The 23,746-nt window shown below is 40.0% G+C and overlaps 2 protein-coding genes across 2 annotated transcripts; both read right to left on the bottom strand.

Moving 5' to 3' along the window:
- Nucleotides 1-1,079: 1,079 nt before the first annotated feature.
- GNG11 (G protein subunit gamma 11) lies at nucleotides 1,080-6,169 on the bottom strand. Its single transcript, XM_088833277.1, has 2 exons — nucleotides 6,037-6,169; nucleotides 1,080-1,504 (listed from the first exon to the last, which is right to left on the bottom strand). Exons 1-2 carry the CDS (start codon nucleotides 6,130-6,132, stop codon nucleotides 1,379-1,381), a joined length of 222 nt encoding a protein of 73 aa, XP_088689403.1. The 5' UTR covers nucleotides 6,133-6,169; the 3' UTR covers nucleotides 1,080-1,378.
- An 8,357-nt stretch (nucleotides 6,170-14,526) lies between these two features.
- Nucleotides 14,527-19,861, bottom strand: GNGT1 (G protein subunit gamma transducin 1). The gene is made up of 2 exons (XM_055420218.2): nucleotides 19,760-19,861; nucleotides 14,527-14,677 (listed from the first exon to the last, which is right to left on the bottom strand). The coding sequence occupies exons 1-2, from the start codon at nucleotides 19,853-19,855 to the stop codon at nucleotides 14,549-14,551; spliced, it is 225 nt and encodes a 74-aa protein (XP_055276193.1). The 5' UTR covers nucleotides 19,856-19,861; the 3' UTR covers nucleotides 14,527-14,548.
- Nucleotides 19,862-23,746: the final 3,885 nt, after the last annotated feature.

Genomic DNA, 23,746 nt, shown 5'->3' with positions numbered 1-23,746 from the left:
CGGACAGAGGGGCCTGACAGGCTACCGTCTACGGGGTCATAAAGAGTCAGACAGAACTGAGCGACTCAGCACAGCGCACCTTTTCCGAGATCTCCTTGGGTGCGCTGCACCCTTAGGCTCGCTAGGACAGCTGGGATCCCATGGTGAAAAGTTAGGCCGTGCACTGAGAGAAAATATTCGCAAAACCTATCACCAGCAAAGGACTGAGTGGCCGGAATAAAGGAAGAATTCCAACCGAGCAAATGAGAAGCAAGGCAAGCTAATTTTAGAAGTTGGCAAAAGATTGATTTGTTCCTTTGGAGAAAGAAAAGAGGTAAGCTTGGCACGGGCCTGCTGGAAAAGGCTGGTTGGCATGGGCACAGAGCCAAGCATCTGTGCCAGTGCTCAATGCCACAGAACTGGACGGTCACCGTGGAAAGACCTGGCGATCACATGTGAGATGTGCCTCCCTGTGGGAGGCAGAGCAGGGCTGGCCCCAGAGGGGCTCCTCTGGATCCCCAGCTCCCTGCAATTCTCCAGCCACCATCATCATAGCAGCACTCTGAACAAAATCTGTACAACGATAAACTAGGAAGTGCTTGAACTAGACGAAGCTTGGTCTAGTTCCTGATTCAATTATCTGACTCTGCCAACATTAGGAATTCTGATCATTCAGCTGTGTGTGTGCTCAGTCGTGTCTCTTTGTGACCCAATGGACTGCAGCCCACCAAGCTTCCCTGTTCATGGAATTTTCCAGTCAAGAATACTGGAGCGGGTTGCCATTTCCTTCTCCAGGCGTCTTCCTGATGCAGGAGTCAAACCTGTGTCTCCTGCATTAGCAGGAGATTCTTGATCACTAGCGCCACCAAACTCGGTTCCCTACTAGTTAATGTTAGATGAAAACATTCCAGGAGTCAGAACTCAGTGCTGTAAACCTCCTGAGATTTGAAGCAGAAAGAGCTGGATCTGAGACCTGGTCTGTCAAACCACTTCATCTTTAGAGACAGGTCCCAAACAGCTGAAAGGTTATGGGGAGAAGTATCAGAGTTAATGCAAAAAAAAGAGAGAGAGAGAAAGCTTTCTGAAGTTGCCAACACTCATTCTGCAGAGATGAAACTTTATTTAAGGCATCAAGCAATATACTGAAAGAGGTGTCACACACAAGTGGCGTCCTTATTCCCATAACGGCACATCAGATGCTCTCTGCCCTCTTAAAAGGGGTGTGTGGTGCACAGGGATGAGAAGCATACAGCTTTCAGACAAGACCACATCTAGGTGAGCGCTGAAGAAAGTCTCCTTTAAACTTCATTGTTACTCCTTTAAAAGGGGGTTGGTTTTATTTCGGAAAAATGATAACAAATGACCTCTTCCACTGAGGAGGAAATGTCTCCCCAGTTATTCAGGAAATAATGCAGCTGCCTTTTTCTTTAAAGGGATTCTTGTCTTCTGGAATTCCTTTCACCAGAGGATCCTCTCCAGAACGTTCTTCAATATAGTTCTTTATTTCTTCTGAACATTTAGACACCTTAAGGAGAAAGGAGGAAAGAAAGGAAGAAAGAATCAGGATTGTTCAAACTTTGTCACCACCCTTTAGTGAAATTAACATAATTGGGTACAACCAGCATTTTAAAAATCAAATAGAATAGATGAAAATATTAGCGTGCAGCACAGAGCCTATACAATATACATGAATGATACAGTCTGTGTGAAATAGATTTCTTACTACAGTAGCATTAAGAAAGTTTGAAAGTCACTGTATTAAAAATATTATCCCCAGCAATTTCTATCCACTGTGTCTCATATGATTTCCTTCCTCTGCTAAAATACAATGATGACAGGTCCACAATATTTGAGGAACTGAAACATACTCCACTTTCAGTTTTCCATGCTAATGAATTGTTGCAATGCAGCTACTCTCCAAAAGTTTTGGGGTGTTTCCTGCAAAAATTCTCACTTTACTGAGTATGTGCCAGGTTCTTCAATTTCACAGAATGATAGAAGCATTGGAGAAAGTCTGATCTGGAAAAGCTAATGTTGTCCCAAAGTTTCCCCACCCTACTCGCAACACCCCCATACCCCTTCATTTCCCCCCAACACCCCACCTGTGTTTCTGAGCAGAATCGATCTTAAGAAAAGGCTTATCTGAGGCTTGTAAGTAGTGTAAATTTTTCTGAGTGGAGAAAGGATTGAACAGTTTCTTCAAAAAGTCTATCCTTAAGAGACAGTTTGTAAGAGTGATTTATAAAAAATAGGAGGGGAGTAAAAAGGAAAGGAGAAAAAAAAAGATTACTGCTTAATGAGGATCTGCATTAACTAGTAAGAAATAAGAAGTAAAAATTATAGAAGTTTCAGAAAATTCTAATGGAGTCCTCTTAAAACAAGGCAATGTTCCCACTGATTTTGTTATCTAGATTAGTAATCTCCAAACTGTTTCAATGTTGATCACTAAAAAATGTTTGCATATGCATCCTAGAATGTACATAATTATTCACTTATACCTAAGTGAAGTTCAGTTCAGTTCAGTCACTAAGTCGTGTCCGACTCTCCGCGACCCCATGAATCACAGCACGCCAGGCCTCCCTGTCCACCACCAACTCCCGGAGTTCACTCAAACTCATGTCCACAGAGTCGGTGATGCCATCCAGCCATCTCATTCTCTGTCGTCCCTGTCTCCTCCCGCCCCCAACCTTTCCTAGCATCAGAGTCTTTTCCAGTGAGTCAACTCGTCGCATGAGGCGGCCAAAGTATTGCAGTTTCAGCTACTACTGTGTTAATACATCATGTATTACCATAAAACATAAACTAGAAATTATTAAAAGATCAGACTTTAAGGTAACCAAAAATACATCATTTTGCAATATACACACATATCAAATCACTGTTATATGCCTAAAATTATTAACACAATGTTTCATGTCTATTGTACTGCAATTAAAATTTTTAAAAAATGTTTTACTCCCACACTTCAAAGATTTCTTGGTACATCACTGTGGAAGCCTCTTGAAAATAAAAATTTTAAACTAGGCAACACAGTTAAAATGTGGCAAAATAAAATCTTTACAAGTATCATTCTCTCGGGTAACATTTGTGGACAATCATTGTGCGGGCATTTTAAGTGAATTCTCAGAGGTGATGACATAAGTATCCATAAGCTGGGCTCTGTGACCACAGAGAAATTTGCAGATAAGACTCATGTTGGGACTTCCCTGGCAGTCCAGTGGTTAAGACTGCCTTCCAATGCAGGGGTTACAGGTTTGATCCCTGGCTGGGGAGTTAAGAGCTCATATGCCTCCTAGCCAAAACAAAACATAAAGCAGAAGCAGTACTGGAACAAACTTAATGAAGACTTTTAAAAATGGCCCACATCAAAAAAGAAAGGCTAAAAAATAGTTTTAAAAAAATTAGACTCGTTTTCCCACATGCTATCTGTTACAGAGCCTTCTTCGTTAAGTGTCCAAAGAGATGTGTAATCTCCAAAAGTGAACAATGGCTTCTCTGATGTATTTCCTTCCATGATCAAGAGGATAAGTTTGAATAACAATTAGCTACAAGCCAGAATTCAGCCTGTGAATCTGGCCTGAGCAGAACACACAGCTTAGATATTAACAGTTTATTGACTGGGCATCAGAAGATATATGTCTTAGTGTTTCAATAATGTCTCTATCATTGTCTCTGGGGTCTTAAATAAAGGGCTAATTAGCCTTCTTGGAATTCAGGTTGGTTTTTTAACCCTTCAAAGTGAAAGGGTTGAATGATCTCTAAGAGCCATAATGTTTTTCTAGCATGAATATGTTATAATTCAAAGCGCATAATAAAATGGTGGAATCTTACTATTAGGACTTAGATGTTTCTCCCTCTGTCCTCTAAGGTTTCCCTGAAAGTTTTCTCCCCTCTGTTCCTTCTCCCCAAGAAAGTAATTCCAGTAGGATGTGTGCTAAGGAGTGGAGGTGGAGAGCTGGAGGGGGACTGCTGATGAATGATGCCTCTAACTTCCACACAGTAAAGTGTGCAAGTGTTAGTTGCTCAGTTGCGTCCAACTCTTTGCAACCCTCAAGGGCTCCTCTGTCCATAGGATTCTCCAGGCAAGAATACTAGAGTGGGTTACCATTCCCTCCCTCCAAGGGATCTTCTCCACCCAGGGACTGAACCTGCATCTCTCGAATCTCCTGTGTTAGCAGGCAAGTTCTTTATCACTGCGCTCCTGGGAAGTCCAACAATAGGAGAGATGAGAAATCCTGAACAACTAGGGTAGTAGTAATGATGCGGAAATCACTTCTTGCATTTCTGGTGCCACTGAAGGGGCACAGAACTGAGCAAGACTTTATTTCCTAAGTGGTTTAAGAGACTGTCCTACATCTGAATGATTTATAAATATAGAATTCGTTGTCCTCTTTACTGGTAGTTGTTATTAGAAGTGTGGGCAGACCTGGGTCTCCCACGTTACAGGCAGATTCTTTAACAGCTGAGCTACCAGGGAAGCCCTAACTGCATCTAGACCCTTGCCCAATTTCTAATTTGAAGCTTTAGGTAAATGGAGGACACGTCTCCTTTGTTTTCCCCTATAAATTCTGCATTGTGATACAAAATATTAAAATATTCCAGCTTGGCACAAACAACTCTTTACTTCAATCCATGCAAATCTATTTAATATGTAACCTCTATGATTCATTGTGTCAAAAAGATCTAAGTGGCTAACAGACAGGCTTTGCCATACACAAAATGGGTCTCTTAAAAGTTTCAAGAAACAAGCCTATTCACTTTGTCCTATAACTCTGGTTTTTCCTTTAAACACAGCAGTGTTTTTAAAGCTACAAAAACGTTCAACATGTACAGAAAGGACTTTGAACTTCAAAATTCTGGAAGACTAGGGATTTGGAAGTTACAGATTACATTTGAGAAAAGAAATGTATAAAAAATAACCTCCCCTCCAAAGCCTGCATCTTCCAAATATCACTCAAAATGTGCCTTCTGAGTAAAAAGACTCTTGTCACGAATAGAGTTATCATAACTAAAGCAGGAAGGTAAGTGAACATATTCACTATACCTACTTCTTTCCCACTGTTTTCCTTGACTTTTTCTAGTATTAAACCACAGAGATACAAAGTCAGTTTAAATTCTTCTTGCTGGGGAGAACTAACTACATCATTTATCTTAAAAAATATCTATCCAAAAACCTTTTCCTGGACTACAGGTTGCCTGATTGAGGAAAAAGGGAAGGAATGAAGGCCTGTATTACCAGTAAAAACTTGAAATAAAAATGACAAAGTCTCCAACAAATTTCAGTGGAGACTTCTGAACACTGCACATACATTCTCACAAAATCTGTGATCACTTCAGTGGTCTCTAAAATTTCTAATCATAATCACAAAAAAAGAATGTTTGTATACAGTATACGTATAATTATTTATTTATAAATAAATACAGAGAGTACTGCGTAGGTATTAGTTCATTGTGCATACTTACAAAGCATAAAGTGAACATTATAAAGGGAAGAAGTTTATAAACAAAGATGGATACTGTAATGTTTTGCTCCCAAGCCCCAGTGGACTGCTCATCACACATTTCCTGGAGACCCCTGATGAAGACTCAAAACTAGATAATTCAATACACATTGTGATTAAGAAAGCCAAAATCAAAACAAACAAAAACTCTTCCAACTTTTAAAAGCTATTGTTTCCCATTATGAAAAAGATCAAGGAACTAAGTAGCCATCTGCCTTTTCCCTACAGCTTCGGTTTTTAAAATCAACTGTCTAATAGCTGGCAGAATTTCTCGCTTGTTCCCCTCATTCTCAAACATTTGGCTTTAAATTACTCATGAGATCCTTGCTCTCTCCTTAACCTCCTATGATCTCCCCACATCAACAGGCAGTTCTCAAGCACCACCAAAGCCCCCTTCAAAAGAAGCTGCAGAAAAAGCAAGAAAAGAAACAAACAACTCCCCACCCACCCACCCACCCAAGGGCCAAGAAACTATTTGTTTTACTGCAACAAACTAGACAACACCGATCTTGGTTCATTTCACAGAAGGAAAAATATTCTGGGACATCCAACTTGCCTGCTGTCTCTGCAACTTAACCTCTTTGCGAAGTTGCTCAACTTCCATCTTCAGCTTTTCCTTTTCTGGCAGATCTTCGATGTGAAGGGCCGGCATTTTCGCCCCAGAACTGGGCTCAGGGACAACTCTGGAAGTGGAGCGGCTGCAAGTGCCGCAAACCAGGGCGCGTCCCGAGCTAACTGAGCTGCCTGCGCGCCCCGCCCGCGCAGAAGGTGACCGCCTCTCCCGGCGGCTGTCCCCAGCGCCCCGACGAGCCGCCCTCACGCCCGCCCACCCTAGCGTCCCAGGATCTTACAACTCCTGCCCTTTTGGTCAGCTCCCCACACCACCAGGAGATCTGCCCCTGGGAGCCCGGGGACAGTTGGGTTGGCGAGGACGCAGAGAGGCTGCGCGCTGAGCGGCCTCCCCGGGGATGCGGGCCGACCCGGCCCGGCTCCCGACCCTGCCACGCCCGCGGGGACCCGCCTGGGCTGGGGCCCAAGGGTGGGAGTTGAGCTAGTCCACTTTCCTGGAGAAGCAACAAAAGTTTTACTTTTTGTTCCTTCCCCACCCCCTCTCTCCCAAGTCGCATCCGGGTTTTGTTCGTGAAGCTAGAAAAGGAGGACACTACCACCGGGCAGGAAATAACGGCCCTTCACTTCTCCAAGAGTTTCAAAAACATGCAGCATGCAACCTTCCCCCAGCGACACACACGCTTACTGTGCGGAAATGCGGACGCTTAAGAAAAGGCCCTCGAGGAAAACGAAACTGAGCTATAATCTCAGAAACGCGCAACACATCTGTTGATGTGAACACAACCAGTCTGCTAAATGCCTGAAATGCATTTACAAATTTGGGATAAAAAGGGCATTGGGATGTGAATATTGTTTATTGTTTATTGATGTTAATAAATTGACATCCTCAACAGCAGGGATTTTATTCTTTTTTCAGGGGAATAATTGTAGTGTTTGAAGAATAAGCGGATGGTCCTGGAGAAGACAGAAGTAGCAAATTTAAAGTCCTACCAGAAAGTATTTCTCCATTCCCCATCTGTCAAGGTTTGGATGACACTTGACACCAAGGGTTTTGAAATCCTGGCTCAAGCATCTTCCTGTATGTTTGCAGTGGATCCACTTGGTTTTTCCACGTTCTGGACAGCCATTTGAATCTAGCTGCTACTTTGTCAAGCCAGGAAGAATGATGTGACAAATGTTTGCCCGCCATACAAAGTTTCCCTTTAACTATCTAAAACCTTGTAAATGATGCTCAAAAGACTAGAAAAAAAAAAATGAAACATGAAGAAAGGAAAGGAAAGTATCTCAAGTGGTCGGATACATATTTCCTTCTCCCCAGAAATGACCGCCTGCCTGTAGAGTCAAATTCAAGTTGAATGGACATGGGGAGAGGGGAGGAGAGGATGAGATGAAAGGAAAGAGTAACATGGAAATTTATATTACCATATGTACAATAGACAGCCAATAGGAATTTGCTGTATGGCTCAGAAAACTCAAACAGGGGCTCTGTATCAATCCAGAGCAGTGGGATGGGGAGGGAGACAGGAGGGAGTTTCAAAGGGGAGGATATATGTATACCTATGGCTGATTCAGGTTGAGGTTTGACAGAAAACAGCAAAATTCTGTAAAGCAATTATCCTTCAATAAAAATTAAATAAAAAGAAATTCAAGTTGAGTGTAGGCATTAACTGAGTATATCAGAGTACTTGGCCTTAGACACCATAGCCGTTCTCTGTTTTGTAAGCAGAAGATTTTTTGTTCATAATTCTTCACTAGGCTCCACCCACTTATCCTTATTGAATCTATTAGAATGAAAAGAATCTTTGATGAGTATCCATGAGTTCCAGTCCTTGCTCTGCCACTGGCCACTAGGAAAAGTCACTTATTTTCTTCTGGATTTTGGGTTTGCAATTTGTGAGATATGTGATGGAGTAAGGGAGGGGCGAACTAGCTAAAGTGTGTTTCCTTTCTAACTGTTTTTATGTATCTACATCTGATAAACCACATTCACAAAGAAAAATATTTAGGAACTTCATTTTCTGTATTTGAAATACCACACATTCTAGGAGCTCCCAGGGTCAAAGAAAATTAGATGAACTGCGGGATCTTTCCCTGTTCGCAAGCCTTGAGCCAAGACAAAAAAACCAAATCTGTCTGCAGAACTGATTCTTTTTTTTTTTTTTTTTAATTTCCCCATTGCTTAAATTTAAAAGCTTGGTTAAAAAAAGCTTAAATAAGTTAGTGAAAGTAAGTTAATGTGGCTTGAATTAAATAAGCTCAGCACCCAAATTAAATAGGTTGGTTAAGTAAATTAATGTATGCCTGTTCCAAATCATAAAAGAAGGGTTATTTTGGCCTGGAAATTTCTTCCCTGTGAAATCATCTAGTTGCCTACAGTGATAGTTATAAAACCATAATGGTTCTTTAACTTTTTCCACAGTATTATCAGACTTAAATTAGAGATGAAGTGCATAGTAGTATACTTAAAAATTCATCGTTTTAATCAAATTCACATGCTAATATATTAAGTAAATTGATTACACTAAAATGAGTTGGGAAATGCTGAAATGTCATGATCACACAGCATTCTGAAAAATATTTTGTTGTTGTTGTTGTTTGATTTTAAATGGTAAAATGATGGGTACTTAAAAAAAAAAAAAAAGCTGGTAGCTCCCTATTCCTAAGCATGGCATTCATCTCCCAGAGAGCAACCATGGTAAGCAATTTCTCATAAATTCTCAAAAACATATTTTATCAAGCAAAGATTTTGAACAGACAAATGTTAAAATCCATTATTAATTGTATCCAACTGTAGTGTTGCTTTTTTTTTGTATATATTACTTCTAATAGAAGTTGTTTTGCAAAATAGTATGTGTAGAAACCATTCTTCAGTGAAGATGACAGACATAATCAGAAACAAACCTGTATCAGCCCACTGGCACCTGACAAATGTTTTAAAGAATCTGACCAAAAAAAAAAAAAAAAAAATTAACCATGTGGTTATTTTCAGTTTTAAAGTATAAAAGGGCAAAGACTATGACATATGAACCTTGACATACAAAGAAAGGGAAAAACTTCTTTGACTTTTTCTAATGTATGCTGTTAAAAATCCATATAAAGAAAAGTCTATAAGAAAATATTGAAGTTAGTTTTATTGGAGTTGATTTAATACTAAAGAAAGTGAAGTTGCTCTGTCCTGTCCAACTCTTTGCAACCCCATGGACCAGCCTACCAAGTCCCTCCATCCATGGGATTTTCCAGGCAAGAGTACTGGAGTGGGTTGCCATTTCCTTCTCCAGGGGATCTTCCCCATCCAGGGATCGAACCCAGATCTCCAGCATTGCAGGCACACACTTACCATCTGAGACACCAGAGAAGGGATTTAATACTAACTTGAACTCAAAAAAAGCAGGGTTCTTGTTTTGCCTTGTAATATTTATAAGACGTGGATCCTCTCTGCATCTATTTTGTAGGTATAGATAAAACTAGGTTATCTCCCAAATTCTGCCCTTCTAAAATTTATAAAGTAAATGGTGACTCTTTAGGTTGTTAAAATGATTATTTCTTTCAGAAAAATATTGAACCCACATTTGATGCACTCGGTTCATTTGATATTGGTTCAATTTGTTATAAGATTCCTCTTCTAAATAAAAAGAATAGGAAATCACAGGATGACCAGGTCTGATGCTCCGATTTTCATTAACAGTTACTTATGATTCACTGTATCAAAATGATTTATCAGTCTTGTCCATAGGAGACTTTAGTTTCTACTTAATTTCTACTGCATTTCATTTTCATTACTCAGTTTACTGTTTTCCTTGTGGCAGTATATTCTTTGAAGAATGTAGGAAGTTTGAAATTAGCCCTGTTTGGAAATCTGGCTAAAATCAAATCAATCCAAATTAAAATAACATTGAGGTTTTTTCTTTTTCTTTCTTTTTTTTTTTTTCTGGCTAAAGTTTAAACTCACTTATGCGTACAAAACATCAAAGTTCAAGTATCTCAAATGACATAGTAAGAATGTGTACTTAACCCATTTCCACTAATATTAGGAAGTTCTGTTGAAAAGCCAAATACTAAGACTCTGGAGCATTTTTTGTTGTTGTTCATTCCTTTTAACCCTGGCCCTGAAATAATTTCTGAAAAAAAAAAAAAAAAACCCAGAGTCACTCACCACCAGATGTAGCGATGTAGGCTGAGAAACAGTCATGATCTTATTTCCCTCTTCCTGGACAATCTTTCTCTGTATTTCCTTCCTATAATTTTTATCTTATTCAAATTTCTGCTGACAATCTGTATTTTAAAGCAACAGGAATTTTTAGTCTCTGGTTGGTTTCATCATTAGATAAACCAACAGGAATTCTAAATTATCCAATATAAAAAGCACCACCCTTGCCTGCTTTTAATTGAATTAAACACTTATTATGTTAATGAAACTGTAGAGACAATTTATTAGTTGGTATGGTAGTTTCAAAGATGAACAGAGCTTCTGGCTTGAGAAATTTACAGTATAGCATTAATACTAAGACAACCATATACATTATACTGAGAGAAAGCAAGGTTATGTTAAATGCCTTAGGAGATATACTCTGGGGATGGACTGAGAGACAGAGGGCTTTTAGTGACCATAGAAGAGGAGTAGGATTTATTACCTTTTTCCTATATGTTTATCTCCTATCTAAATGATTTGAAATGTCACATAAGTATCCATCTTAATCAGTTTTACAAAGTTCAGATATTGAAATTACTTACCTGAAGGTCTCAACTAGAAAGTGGATTAGTCAGGGTTTTAATTTAGAATCATCTGGCTCCCAAATCTATTTCCAGCTGAGAGATGGATGGTAAGGATGTTGTTAAAACTATACATGTCAGTTGATGCCAAAGTCAAGACTTTTGTTTTTTTTAATCAAGAAAAAAAAAGATATATGGAACACTTAACGAATATTAAATGGCACATGGAAGAAGACGTGGATCCTCTCTGCATCTTATTTTGTAGGTATAGATAAAACTAGGTTATCTCCCAAATTCTGCCCTTCTAAAATTTGTAAAGTAAATGGTGACTCTTTAGGTTGTTAAAATGATTATTTCTTTCAGAAAAATATTTAACCCACATTTGATGCACTCGGTTCACTTGATATTGGTTCAATTAAACAGACAGGTAAAATACGTAGGGTGCCAGAAGATGACGGGTGCTGTGGAGGAAAATCAGAATAGGAAAGGGAGATGGGCAGTACTGGGGGAGGGGTGTTGGAGGGGGTTTTTATTATTTTCCACAGTGGGGAGAAAAGCCTCTGCAGAGGAAAAAAGATGAGACTCCTGTAGTCTATCTTGGAATCCCTTAATATAAAAAGCATATTATATAACGGGGCTTCCCAGGTGGCTCAGTGGTAAAGAATCTGCCTGCCAATGCAGACCACAGTTCAGTCAGGAAGATCCCTTGGAGAAGGAAATGGCAATCCACTTCAATATTCTTGACTAAGAAATCCCATGGACAGAGGAACCTGGCAGGCTACAGTCCATGGGGTCACAAAAGAGCTGAACACAACTTAGCAACTAAACAACAACAACAACATTATGTAATAGGGAAGAACCTTTTGTATTCTATCAATACCAAAGAGTTAATCTCTAAAGGGATGTTACCTGGGAGCTGAAATTACACAAAATGGCCAATTTCTGAGAACCCTGCCTCCCAGGTAATGAGCATTTAGGGAAAATACTTTTGTTTAGGTTACAGGAAGCATCCTGATCAGGCCCACCTGCGAATGACTGCAGGAAGGAAAACATTAACACATCCTCTCCAGAGGCTGACGGAACCAGGAAATGTTTGACTTTACTCTCTCCCCTTTAGTATAAAAGAAGCCTGAATTCTAACTCAGGCAAGATGGTTCTTTGGGGTACAAGTCCACCATCTTCCTTGCCCCAACAACTCATTTCTAGATTACTGGTCTGCTGTGCGGTGAGCAGTATGAAGTTGGACTCGGTTTGGTGTGTGTTAAGAAAAAGGGGCTGGACAAGAGTCAATAGATCTTTGTTAAGCATTTACTCTGATCAGAGTAGAAGGTCACTGTGCTAGGAGCCAAATCTGAAGCAACCTTTGTGTGAGTGCATGCTCAGTCGTGTCCGACTGTTTGTGACCCCATGAACTGTAGCCCCCCAGGTTCCTCTGTCTATGGGATTGCCCAGGCAAGAATACTGGAGTGGGTTGCCATTTCTTCCTCTAGGGGATCTTCTTGACCTGTGTCTCTTATGTCTCCTGCATTGGCAGGTGAATTCTTTACCACTGAGCCACCTGGGAAAGCCCCGGAAACAACCTTTAGATTCCCTTGCAGACCCAAAGGTCTTTTACCTTGTTTTTAAAAGGATGACAATCAATTAGCATTTCTAAGTATTCTGATGTTGATGTATTCAAAAACAGCACTGTAAATGTGGGCTAGCAACAACAACAAAAAAAACACTAACAACAAAAATAGCTTCTGAGTTGGAGTAAAAATAGTTTTCAGGTTGACATTCGTCACGTGTTACGGAAGCATGGGCAAGTTATCTCTTAGTCATCAGCACAAAGATGGTGAAATTTGTTTTATGAAAACTCAGTAAGATGCCAGGAAAAAGCTGATTAGGAAGATAGTGCAGGTGATAGCTATTATTCTGTCATCTTTAGACTGCCACAGAAAGAAAGGACTATACTGGTGAGTCTTCATGGGGAGGGCAGGAAATAGCATGTATCTTAAAGGATTCTGAATATTTTGTCTAGTTCTGTTTCCAGTAATAACACTGGTTAATACTTATTGGATCTTATTACATGCCAGATATTACGTTAAATACTGTAGTTAAACTAGTATATTTTGTTGTTGTTGTTCAGTCCCCGTGGACTGCAGCATGCCAGGCTCCTCTGTCCTCCACTATCTCCTGCAGTTTGCTCAAATTTATGTCCATTGAGTTGGTGATGCTCTCTAACCATCTCATCCTCTGCCACCCCCTTCTCCTCTTGCCTTCAATCTTTCCCAGCATCAGGGTCTTTTCCAATGAGTTGGCTCTTTATATCAGGTGACCAAGGTATTAAAACTTCAGCTTCAGCAACAGTCGTTCCAATGAATATTCAGCATTGATTTGCTTTAGGATTGACTATAAAGGGAATTCATTATCCCTATTCTACAGTAGAAGAAACTGAGATTTAGAAAGATTAAGTAATTTATCCAAAGGCAAGTAGGCAGTGAAGTGCCAGAGCCAGACCTTTCTAGTCTCTCATAACCTTTATACATGTGCTGCTTAAATCCACTGTGCTCCATGACTACAGACTGAACACTTAATCCAACTGGGATTCTGGGGAAAAGTCATGTTATTGCTGACAAGTACAACTGGTAATAATGTAGAAAGAGGTTATGTTGAAACCACTGCTGCTGACTAGGGGTTCAGAAAGGGACACAAAAACCATAGCATAAACAACAAACATCTTCACAGCACATACACATTCTGCCAATATAGGTCTTCCATGACTCAAAAGAGTAGACTCCCTAGTCACCCAAGGAAGAGAAAGGTTGAGGAAAATATAGGTCTAACCAGGAAATTTCTAGGTGGAATATTATGGAGGTTGAAAGGGTAATGGACAAACATAAAACACTTACTATATGCTGGCATCCAGAATAATATAAACTCATTATAAAACATACTATTGTTAATGAAAGGGATTGTTAGGTAGGTAGAATAGGGAAAAGGAGTCCAAAATGGCGGTGGCCAAAAGACAAGGAAGGGAAAAGCCTGCGAAAATAGAACAAAGGAAGGTCCGAGGACCGGAGTGAAGACTGCAGGTAGAGCAGCACTCCTGACTAAGCCAAATTTGCATAGGGCAGGCCCAGGGGGAAGAAAACATATAAAAGGAGGAGCCACGTGCTTGTTCTCTCTCTCTCCCCGTCCCTCTCCCTCTCCCGCGTGCATGTGCTCTTTCTCTCTTTCTCTCTCCCGCGTGCATGTGCTCTTTCTCTCTTTCTCTCTCCCACGTGCGTGTGCTCTTTCTCTCTCTCCTGCACGTTGGGCCGCTCTTGTCTTCACGTCTTTGGACCAACGTGCCCTCACGCCTCGAAGATGGATTTTCCTGCTATCTTCTAAATAAAATAGAGCTGTAACACTGAGCTGTAACTCTGATTTGTCTAAGAGCTATAGCATGGTCCATTCGAGACCTGAGAGCTATAACACGGTCTGTCCAAGACCCGAGAGCTGTGACATGCCGAGGGGACTTTAATGTCCGTCACCCCAAATCTTTGTTGTGACGAGACAAAGAACCGAGGAACATACACACACGTGACAGGATCAGTTAATATTTGTCAATTATGTGTTCAACCCTATGGTAAGTACTTTAAGAAAACCATAGACTCACACATTATCACATTCCAAATTTTATTAACCACTTATATTAATAATTTTAAAATTTATGTATATGCTTAACCATATTATCACATATGACCAAACATTTAGTACATCATTAAAGCTCAAGATATTCCACTGGATTTTTTTTTTAAAAATTCTTATGAAATCACACAGCCTCCTTTGAGCTCCTTGAAGGGATTTTTGTCCTCTGGGATACCCTTTACTAATGGATCCTCCCCAGATCTTTCTTCAACATAATCCCTGAATTCTTCACAACATTTGGACACCTTAAAGGAAAAAAGAAAAAGATGATTCATTTGGTTTAATGGAGAATACTTCAGAATCCAAGAATGCATTTATAATTATCATTTTTGTGTGTGTTCTTTTTAATGTGATTCTGCTTTCTGCCAATGCACTCATACTTTGTACCAGAGAAGAAGAAATATTGACAGCAACTTCCTCCTCTGGCCTTGTGAATACCTTTGAGTGAAGGCTAATCAGCTGGCCAAACTCCAGCTAAGAGTTCTCAGCAGATACTGCCTCCAGCCTCTTTAAAGGAGACAGGATCCAGGGATCAGAACACAGCTGACAACACAAGTCAAGAATGTTACCAGAGTAAGCATTGATTTAATGTTTTTGCTCATTCCAAAAATGTGACCTGTGAAGGTGGAAGGGAATGAATAATTGTTAAATTCCAGGCTTATCACCACTCCTGGATTCTCAGAAGGATACACTTGTAATTTTATTTTAAGCTTGTGTAATGATTGATCATGATTGTGAACTTGAAGGTGAGCTCCAAAGGAACCTCTGGCTGACTTGTTCACATGTATTGCAGGTATCTAGAACAGAACCCATTTATTTGTGTGTGTGTATATGTGTGCTCAGTCATGGCTGACTCTTTGTAACCCCGTGGACTATAGCCTGCTGGGCTCCTCTGACCATAGAATTTTCCAGGCAAGAATACTGGAGTGAGTTGCCACTTCCTACTCCAGGGTATCTTCCCTCTCCTGCATTGGCAGTCGGTTCACTGTGCCACCTGGGAAGACCCTTACATTTTATTGGTGTTCAGTAAAAAAATAATGGCTGAACCAAATAATTGTTTATGAGTTTGCTCCGTAGTCATCTGCAACATTATAGCAATGACTTCGTGAAAAATCAGGCTTTAGTATTTTAATTAATGGTCTCAGTCAAAGCCTGTTAATGTGCCATATACTGTTTAGAGAGAGGCAAAGTTCCATACATGTGTAAATATAAGTGTGCGTGTTGTGTATATGTATACATATGCATATACACACATGGGACCACGTTATTCATTCCTTTTAATTGTCAACTTGTTTTGTTTTCACTTAATACATCATGACATTAACACAAAGCTGTTTTATTTTTGGCGGTCCATGAAGTAACCATTCCGCAAGTTATCTAAGGAATTTATTGTTTTGTTTTAATAAAATCTTCATGCCATTTTTTCATGGAAGTTCTAAGCAACATCAGACAGAAGACTTAAAACTACTTATAACTCAGAAAACTCATTATCTGCATATTAGAAGAAATCATTTCTAACTGGGGGCGGGGCACTGGTCAGGAGTCTCCTTCACAGGACGATACTTAGAGTTTATGCACACATTTGAGCAATATCAATTTGAAATATGCAATGATTTAGAACCACTTTTTTTCCTCCTCAAAATTCAAACTTGAGATTTAGATTCACTTTTTCCCCTTCTTCCAAACACCAGCTGTTTGGGCCGCAACCAGCTGTCAGCAATAGGAATCAGTGAGGGTTAGTTTTGACAGTGTCTGGTTAGGATCTGAGGATATTGAGGAGCAATAATTACCTACAAACCTATATGAGTGTATGTGGTTCAAAACTCTACTATAAGTATATACAGTTTAATACAAGTTTACACAGCATGGTGGAAAGAACATGGACACTGAATTCAGGGAATCCCAGATTTGATTTTGGCTCAGCTCACTTACCAGCTGTGTCCTTATTTAAAACAGTTTATCTAAGGTTTAGCTAATTCATCTATGAAATAGAAAGAACACAGGTTGCATTAAATACCTGGCATAGATAGCAAATGGTAGCTATTAACTACAAAGATTGCCTTTTGTTTTTGCTTATTATATTCACTTAAAGCCATCACAAATTTTTTAGAAATTGGATGCCAAGAGTTGTCTTAGTTTGACAATGCTGCTGTTTAGTCACTAGGTTGTGTCTGATTCCATGCAACCCCATGGACTGTAAGCTGCCAGGCTCCCCTGTCCATGGAATTCTCCAGGCAGGAATACTGGCGTGGGTTGCCATTTCCTCCTCCAGGGAGTCTCACAATGCTACCACCTTGATAGCAAGGTTGAGGCATATTATGGATCAGTCTGGTTCATAGATATCAATAATGATTTTTAAAGTAATAATAATTACCTATTGTTACTATTCCCATTTTACAGAAGAAGAAATTGGCATAGGTAAGTTAGCTAACTTAAGTGAATGTTACATAGGGAGAAAGTTGTGGAGCCAGAATCTGAGTCAGATATGGTTCCGGAGGAGACCCGTTTAACCATACTATGGTGGACACTACGTCATCCTATGTCAGAGTTCTGGGTTCAGGCCTGGAAAGTTCTGAGTGTGTGTGTGTTTGTAATTTTGGCAGTCTGATATGAAATTAAATTGACTTCCAAGAGCAAAGACACATCATGTAATAGGAAAAGGAACCACAAAGCCTGACAAAATGGGGATGTATGTGATGCTTATCCAAAACAATAATTCCCAGGTGAACCCGCCATAGAGTCAACAGTAAACACGAAGCCAAGCAAACTGCGTATAAAACAATCCTGGCACATGAGTAACAAAACCACTCTTGGATGTTTCAAGTATAAAAGAAAAAATCATTAACTCCTTTATCTCAAAAGTTTATTTTCCCACAAATTATAAAGATTAGGATTTTAACTTTTTTGGTGTATGTGCCAAGCTTTTGTGCTGTTTAAAGATTTAATTTTTATCTTTACAACAAAGTATGTTTTGCTGGTATGGAAAGGGCAACAGGGAAGTTTGAGACAGTTACAAACATAAAAGAAGCCAAAATTCTAACTTTTATTGGGAGTGAGAGTTTTGAGCAAAGTTTAAAGATAACGCAAACTCCTTTTTTCACTTTGGCCTGATAAAACAAGTGTTTTTAAGAAATATGAAACATACTCTTATGACTTGTGGAGGAGTTTTTGTTCTGTTCCTAAAACAAAGATATCTGAAATACATATGTACATTTTCCAAGCGTCAGTCACTGTTCGTTTGGTGGAAAGCTTTATTTCTTTGCCATTTCTGCTCCTTCTAATGGCAGAGGACTTCGGGTAACAGTTTTTAAGATCTGACAAATGTTTGTAGGAGAAACCGGCGAGTTCTTTTGCCTGACCTCATTTTTATTTTCAAAGAAGGAATAGAATGTTCTCATTCATTACTGGCCATAACAAGGCTGGAGGGGATGACGTCTTGGCTAAGAGCATCTGAACAATATCAAATAAAGAGAAATATCAACTTAGTAAAGTAAAAACAAAATACCTATATGCATTGCTTTACTTTATTGCTTAGCTGAAAAATATGTCTCATATTCTTCATTTTATTTTTCTCTCTCCACCCCCTTTAAAAAAAATCCATAAAAATATAAAAACATTTTTAGTTTAGTGGCCATACTAAAACAAAAACAGGCTAAGAGCTGGATTTGGCTTATGGAACATAGTTTTCCAGACTGTTAATTTTAACTCTAAATCAAAAGATAATTATGATTATTAATTTTCTTAATTTCTGATGAATTTTATCTGAACAGCTTATTTTCAACTATACTGAGCTTCTCCAATGAGTAATGTGAAAGAGGAAAACTAATTTTCCCTCTACACTTCTAGGTTCTTAACTGAGATAATAATAAGAAAGGCAGACTAACAGGAGAAAAACTAAAAACATGTATGCCCTCTGTACACAAGGGAGAAGCTCAGGAAAACTGAGACGCTTCCTGAATTAGTCCAAGCCACCACCTTAAACACTGCTACTGTGAAAGACAGAAGAAGGTGGTGGGCGTGGGTGACAGGGTGGGGGCAGCCAGTTAGGAGCATGAGATAGTTATCAGACCCTTACCCTAAAAAGTCCCTGGAGGCTCATATGGTAAAGAATCTGCTAGCAATGCAGCAGACTAGCATTCAGTTCCTGGATTGGGAGGATCCCCTGGAGAAGGGATGGCTACCCACCCCTCCAGTATTCTTACCTGGAAAATCCCATGGATGGAGGAACCTGGCAGGCTATATAGTCCATGGGGTCTCATAGAGTCAGACATAACTAAGCAACTAATACTTTTCATTACCTTAAAATAATTCATGACAAGCTATCCCTTAAGGACATATATTTTCCGTTTCTTAGGTCAGAATACAACCTTTTGGCTATGCCCTTATAAGCCCCTGATTTTCTCTTCCCTGGAACACTCTTCAAGTTTTACCCAAATCTATCTTCTGAACTGTAATATTTAAGAGCCCCAAATAAACATTTTTCATTAAAAAAAAAAAAAAAAGATAAAAGAAAAGCACAGTGTCAAAAAAATAAAAATAAAAAACAACAGGCCCAATTGGAGTCACTGTGCTAAGCCCCATATCAACAAACCAAAACTTAATATCTAATTTAACTGCAGTTTCAAGGTTTCCCAAGAGTAAACCTAACACACTGCAATTTCCCAGTCTGCATGAGCTAATCTGTGTGAGAGACCTCCTGCTCTTCCCCCAAAGGAAGTTGCTCCTGCCTGAAATAATTCTTCCTTTATTTATGGCTTCCTTGTTCAGCCCCTTTGTTCCTAGAAAATCCTTCCATTTTGTACAACTCCTTGGTGAGCCTTTCTACTTGCTAGATGGGATGCTGCTCAATCCCTAAATTATTTAATAAGGCCAACTATATCTTCAAATTTACTCAGTTACATTTTTTTTTAACAGCAGCAAACAAGGGGATGGTGGTTAAGGAGGTTTAAATCCTTGTGCTCCCCACTGATAAGAGTTTCTAGCGACTTAAGAGTCATTCTTCTCCTCCTGATACAGAGGAGTGAGTGCTTGTATGCATGCTAAATCACTTCAGTCATGTCCGACTCTTTGCAACCCTATGCACCAAAGTTCACCAGGCTCCCCTGTCCATGGGATTCTCCAGGCAAGAAAACTGGAGTGGGTTGCCATTTCCTTCTCCAGGGGATCTTCCTGAGCCAGGGATTGAACTCACATCTCTTATGTCTCCTGCATTGGCAGGCACGTTCTTTACCACTAAGTGCCACCTGGGAAGTCCCACAGAGAAGGAGACACCCTGACCAATGGAGATTTCCCTTACAAAGAAAATTCAAAAGAGGACAGCAGTTTACCATCATTCTTTCCAGCGTCACTTCTTTCTTGAGCTGGTCGACTTCCATCTTCAGTTTGTCCTTTTCGGTCAGGTCCTCAATATTGATCACTGGCATCTTCTGCCTGCTGAAAAAGTAGAAAGTTTCATGCACCTGAATTGTCAGACTCACTTCAAGTTAATGTAAGCCAAACTTTCCTTCAGCTCTGAACTTACTAAGCGAACTGTTTAACTTCCTTTGATAACCAATTTCTCTTGAACGCTCTCCAAACAATACTAGCCTACGCACTAGCCCTGAGATTTTAAAGCTTTCTTATAATCTTCACTAATATGATTAAGTATTTAACTCTAAACACCTACTAGCAGGTTTGTGGAGAGAGGTCAGTTTAGTCAGTATATAATCTTAAATATCCAGTGCTCCTCCTTTTCCCTGTTTCTTGGCACAGTGTATAAACTTGAGGTTCCAACCCTCATATCCAACTCCAAAGCCCTCCATTATATGATTGATGCCATTTAGGTTAATTTGAGGTCACTGAGGACTGCCCATTAATTCTCTAAATCACTAGAGTATTTAATCTGCTATTAACGGAGAAACATACAAAAAGTATCATTGTAAGTCCCTTATAAAGAACGGGTTGACCTATGAACCAATAGAATGAAAATACACCAACAAATAACCTTGCTAATTAGAAACAAACTAGTATCTTACTTAGATTATACCTGGATTTTTTTTTTTTTTCTTTTTGTATGTTATTGTCACAATGAATTGGATAGCAATGAGGAGCAAATGCAGCAGGTTAAAGGGGACATGGTGAGTCTGATCTCCCGATGTATATTATAAAAGAATTAGGGCAGTAGCAGTGTCTTCTTCTCCTTAATTAGATAAGTGGGCAGTGGGAAAGATGGCCTAGTATTTTGGTGATTCCTTTATGAAACTTCCTGAAAAATATTTCATTGTATCCAAGCGGCATCATGCTTTGTGATCTGTCCTCTTTCGGTCTTGTCTTTCCTTTCGTGTCTCTAATCCAGCTTCTATGATGACATATTTTTATGAAAGTTAGATAATAGCTTGGGTCATAAGCTATTTTAGAAAGGAGCTTAAACTCATACATATACATAAAAATATGCCGATAATCATGTGTTAGCAATTAATTTCCTTGCATTTATATAGTATTCTCATTTTCAGAACATTTGAGGAAATACTATTTTCTTCTTAGTTTCATAATACTCTGTTCTTCTCTGAATAAAAAAGAGACAGTTTAGCCTATTTTTAGGCATGCCTACTGATGCCAGCAGAGAGGTAGACGAGAAAGCCCAATGGAGATGCATATGTGTGTGTTAACCACTCAGTTGTTGTCTGACTCATTGCAACCTCGTGGACTGTAGTCCGTTAGGCTCCTCTGTTCATGGAATTCTCCAGGCAAGAATAATGCAGTGGGTAGCCATTCCCTTCTCCAGGGGATCTTCTCCTGCATTGCAGGCAGATTCTTTACAATCTGAGCCACCAGAGAAGCCCACCCAGTGGATCCCCAAAGCCAATATTTCCTATACTTTTAACTTTCATTTTGCATTTTTAAATTTTTTCTATTCTACGAATCCCACTGTGCAATTGTTGTTTGGTATTTGAAAGCGCATTCTCAATTTTATTCTTACCTTCCTTCTCACCTCCTTTAGACTATCTGCAAAAATTCACAAGCGCATGTTTCTCCTGATCATTTTTATTTGTTGACATTGCCCTTTGCACAACTTTTCCCCATCTTGGAAAATGTTTTCCACATCTTGGAAAATGTTTTCCACTTGGCAACGGCTTTGAAGAATCACTTTAGGAACTTATTGAAGCAGAAGCCCAACTTGAGAGGTTTTGATTTAGGGTGGGGCTTAGAATTTCATTTTCTCTATTGCGGAGAAGCCTTACCATATATTGGCAATAAAATGATCACCCACTAGCACTTGCTAGCTGTGTGGTCCAGATCAAGTTCTTTAACCTCTCTGTCTCTCTGTGACTCACTTTACTAGGAAATAGGAGCAATGCTCAGAGAAGGCAATGGCACCCCACTCCAGTACTCTTGCCTGGAAAATCCCATGGATGGAGGAGCCTGGTGGGCTGCAGTCTGTGGGGTCGCTAAGGGTCAGACATGACTGAGCGACTTCACTTTCACTTTTCACTTTTCCCTTTCACACATTGGAGAAGGAAATGGCAACCCACTCCAGTGTTCTTGCCTGGAGAATCCCAGGGACGGGGGAGCCTGGTGGGCTGCCGTCTATGGGGTCACACAGAGTCGGACACGACTGAAGTGACTGAGCAGCAGCAGGAGCAATGCTAGTATATACATTGTAGATTTCTTTGTTCGAGAAGAATAATGATTGGATAACACTTGGAGCATGGAGAAGCACTCAGTACATGTTAGCTGATATTTCTCACTCTGTACCTCTAGACTTTCACATCGTGCTGTTACACCTGTCACTTGCTGATGCTGCTACTGCTCAGTCACTTCAGTCGTGTCTGACTCTGTGTGACCCCATAGACGGCAGCCCACCAGGCTCCCCCGTCCCTGGGATTCTCCAGGCAAGAACACTGGAGTGGGTTGCCATTTCCTTCTCCAATGTGTGAAAGTGAAGTCACTCAGTCATGTCTGACTCATAGCGACCCCACGGACTGCAGCCCACCAGGCTCCTCCATCCATGGGATTTTCTAGGCAAGAGTACTGGAGTGGCTTGCCATTGCCTTCTCCGTCACTTGCTGATACGTGGCTTTAAAAGTGCTCTTAAAGGATATCACATGGACATGATTTAGGTCCTGTAATACCACGTGTAGTAGATGCTGTTGGTGCCCTTTCCAGACTCCTCCTTCTCTTTCCAGGGTGGGTTATTTATCCCTCTAGAAGCTGTGGGTATTGACACACACCTTTGCTTATGTTTTCGCTTGGCTGATGAAAACCTTCAACTGATGATATCTGGCAGATTATGACAACTGGCCCCTGTGAGTGTTCTGTAGCAAATGGCTGCCTGAAGTGGGGTTCTGATAGTCCAGACCACTGCCTCTGGGCTGAAAAGCCTTGACATAACTGAGCTGAGAGACTTCCTGAGCATCCCATGGGTTCAGGATGAAGCTAGACTTCTGAAACTACACCTTTTCATACCTTCTCCTCCTTCATCCTGCTTTCCTCATCAGAGAGCTCTCCTGAGCACTCACCCTCAATAAATCACTTGGAAAAGGGTCTCTGTCTTAGGCTCCGCTTCTGAGACACACCGAAACACACTAGATTATAAGAACCTTTACAACAGCATCCATATCTTTTATAACGTATGTCCTTACCACTGTGTATTGTTTTGTATATTGTTCAGATACAGAAAAGAATCATGAAGTACTGATAAAGCCATTTGCAACCTAATTCAGAAATATTTACCTCGACATAGAGACAAGTGCAAGATGTTGCAGAGGAGGAAAAATAATTTTCTCTCTACCCTTCTAGGTTCTTGGCTGAGACCATCCTGTAATAAAAGATTAATAGAAGAAAAATGAACAGAAGTTTAGTAACACATATACCTCCTGTATACACAGGAGAGACCCAGGAAAACTGAGTAACTTCCCCAAATGGTCCAAGCCACCACCACTGCTTCCTGCTAAAGACAGAAGATGTTGTGGAGGGGGAGGAGGAGTCAGTTATGGGAGGTATTCAGGCAAAGCACAGTAAACAAGGGCTATGGGATATGAGTTGCTGTCTTCTCCATTGATAAGAGTTTTAGAGATTTAGACGCAGCCTCCTCTTTCTGGTACAGAGGGAGACATCAGTACAAATGGAGAGTTCTCTTAGAAATATAAATGTCTCTTATAAAAGAATAACTTCTACTTGGTTTTCATGGCTTCTCCTATGTCTGCTGTTTCTTAAAAATAATCAGCTCAAAATACCTCTTATGCCAGAGAGACGTATTGTGAGGTGGCATCTTATTCTTCCTTCCAGTACCTAACTTCACGTTATTAACAAATGATTTCTTAATCTAAAATGCT

The sequence above is a fragment of the Moschus berezovskii genome, chromosome 3 (genome assembly GCF_049115385.1).
Source record: "Moschus berezovskii isolate FMDL1 chromosome 3, NW_MosBer_1.0, whole genome shotgun sequence".
Lineage (NCBI taxonomy): Eukaryota > Metazoa > Chordata > Mammalia > Artiodactyla > Moschidae > Moschus > Moschus berezovskii.
The sequence above is the reverse complement of the archived record's forward strand: the minus strand, read 5'-3'. Positions and strand labels throughout refer to the sequence as shown.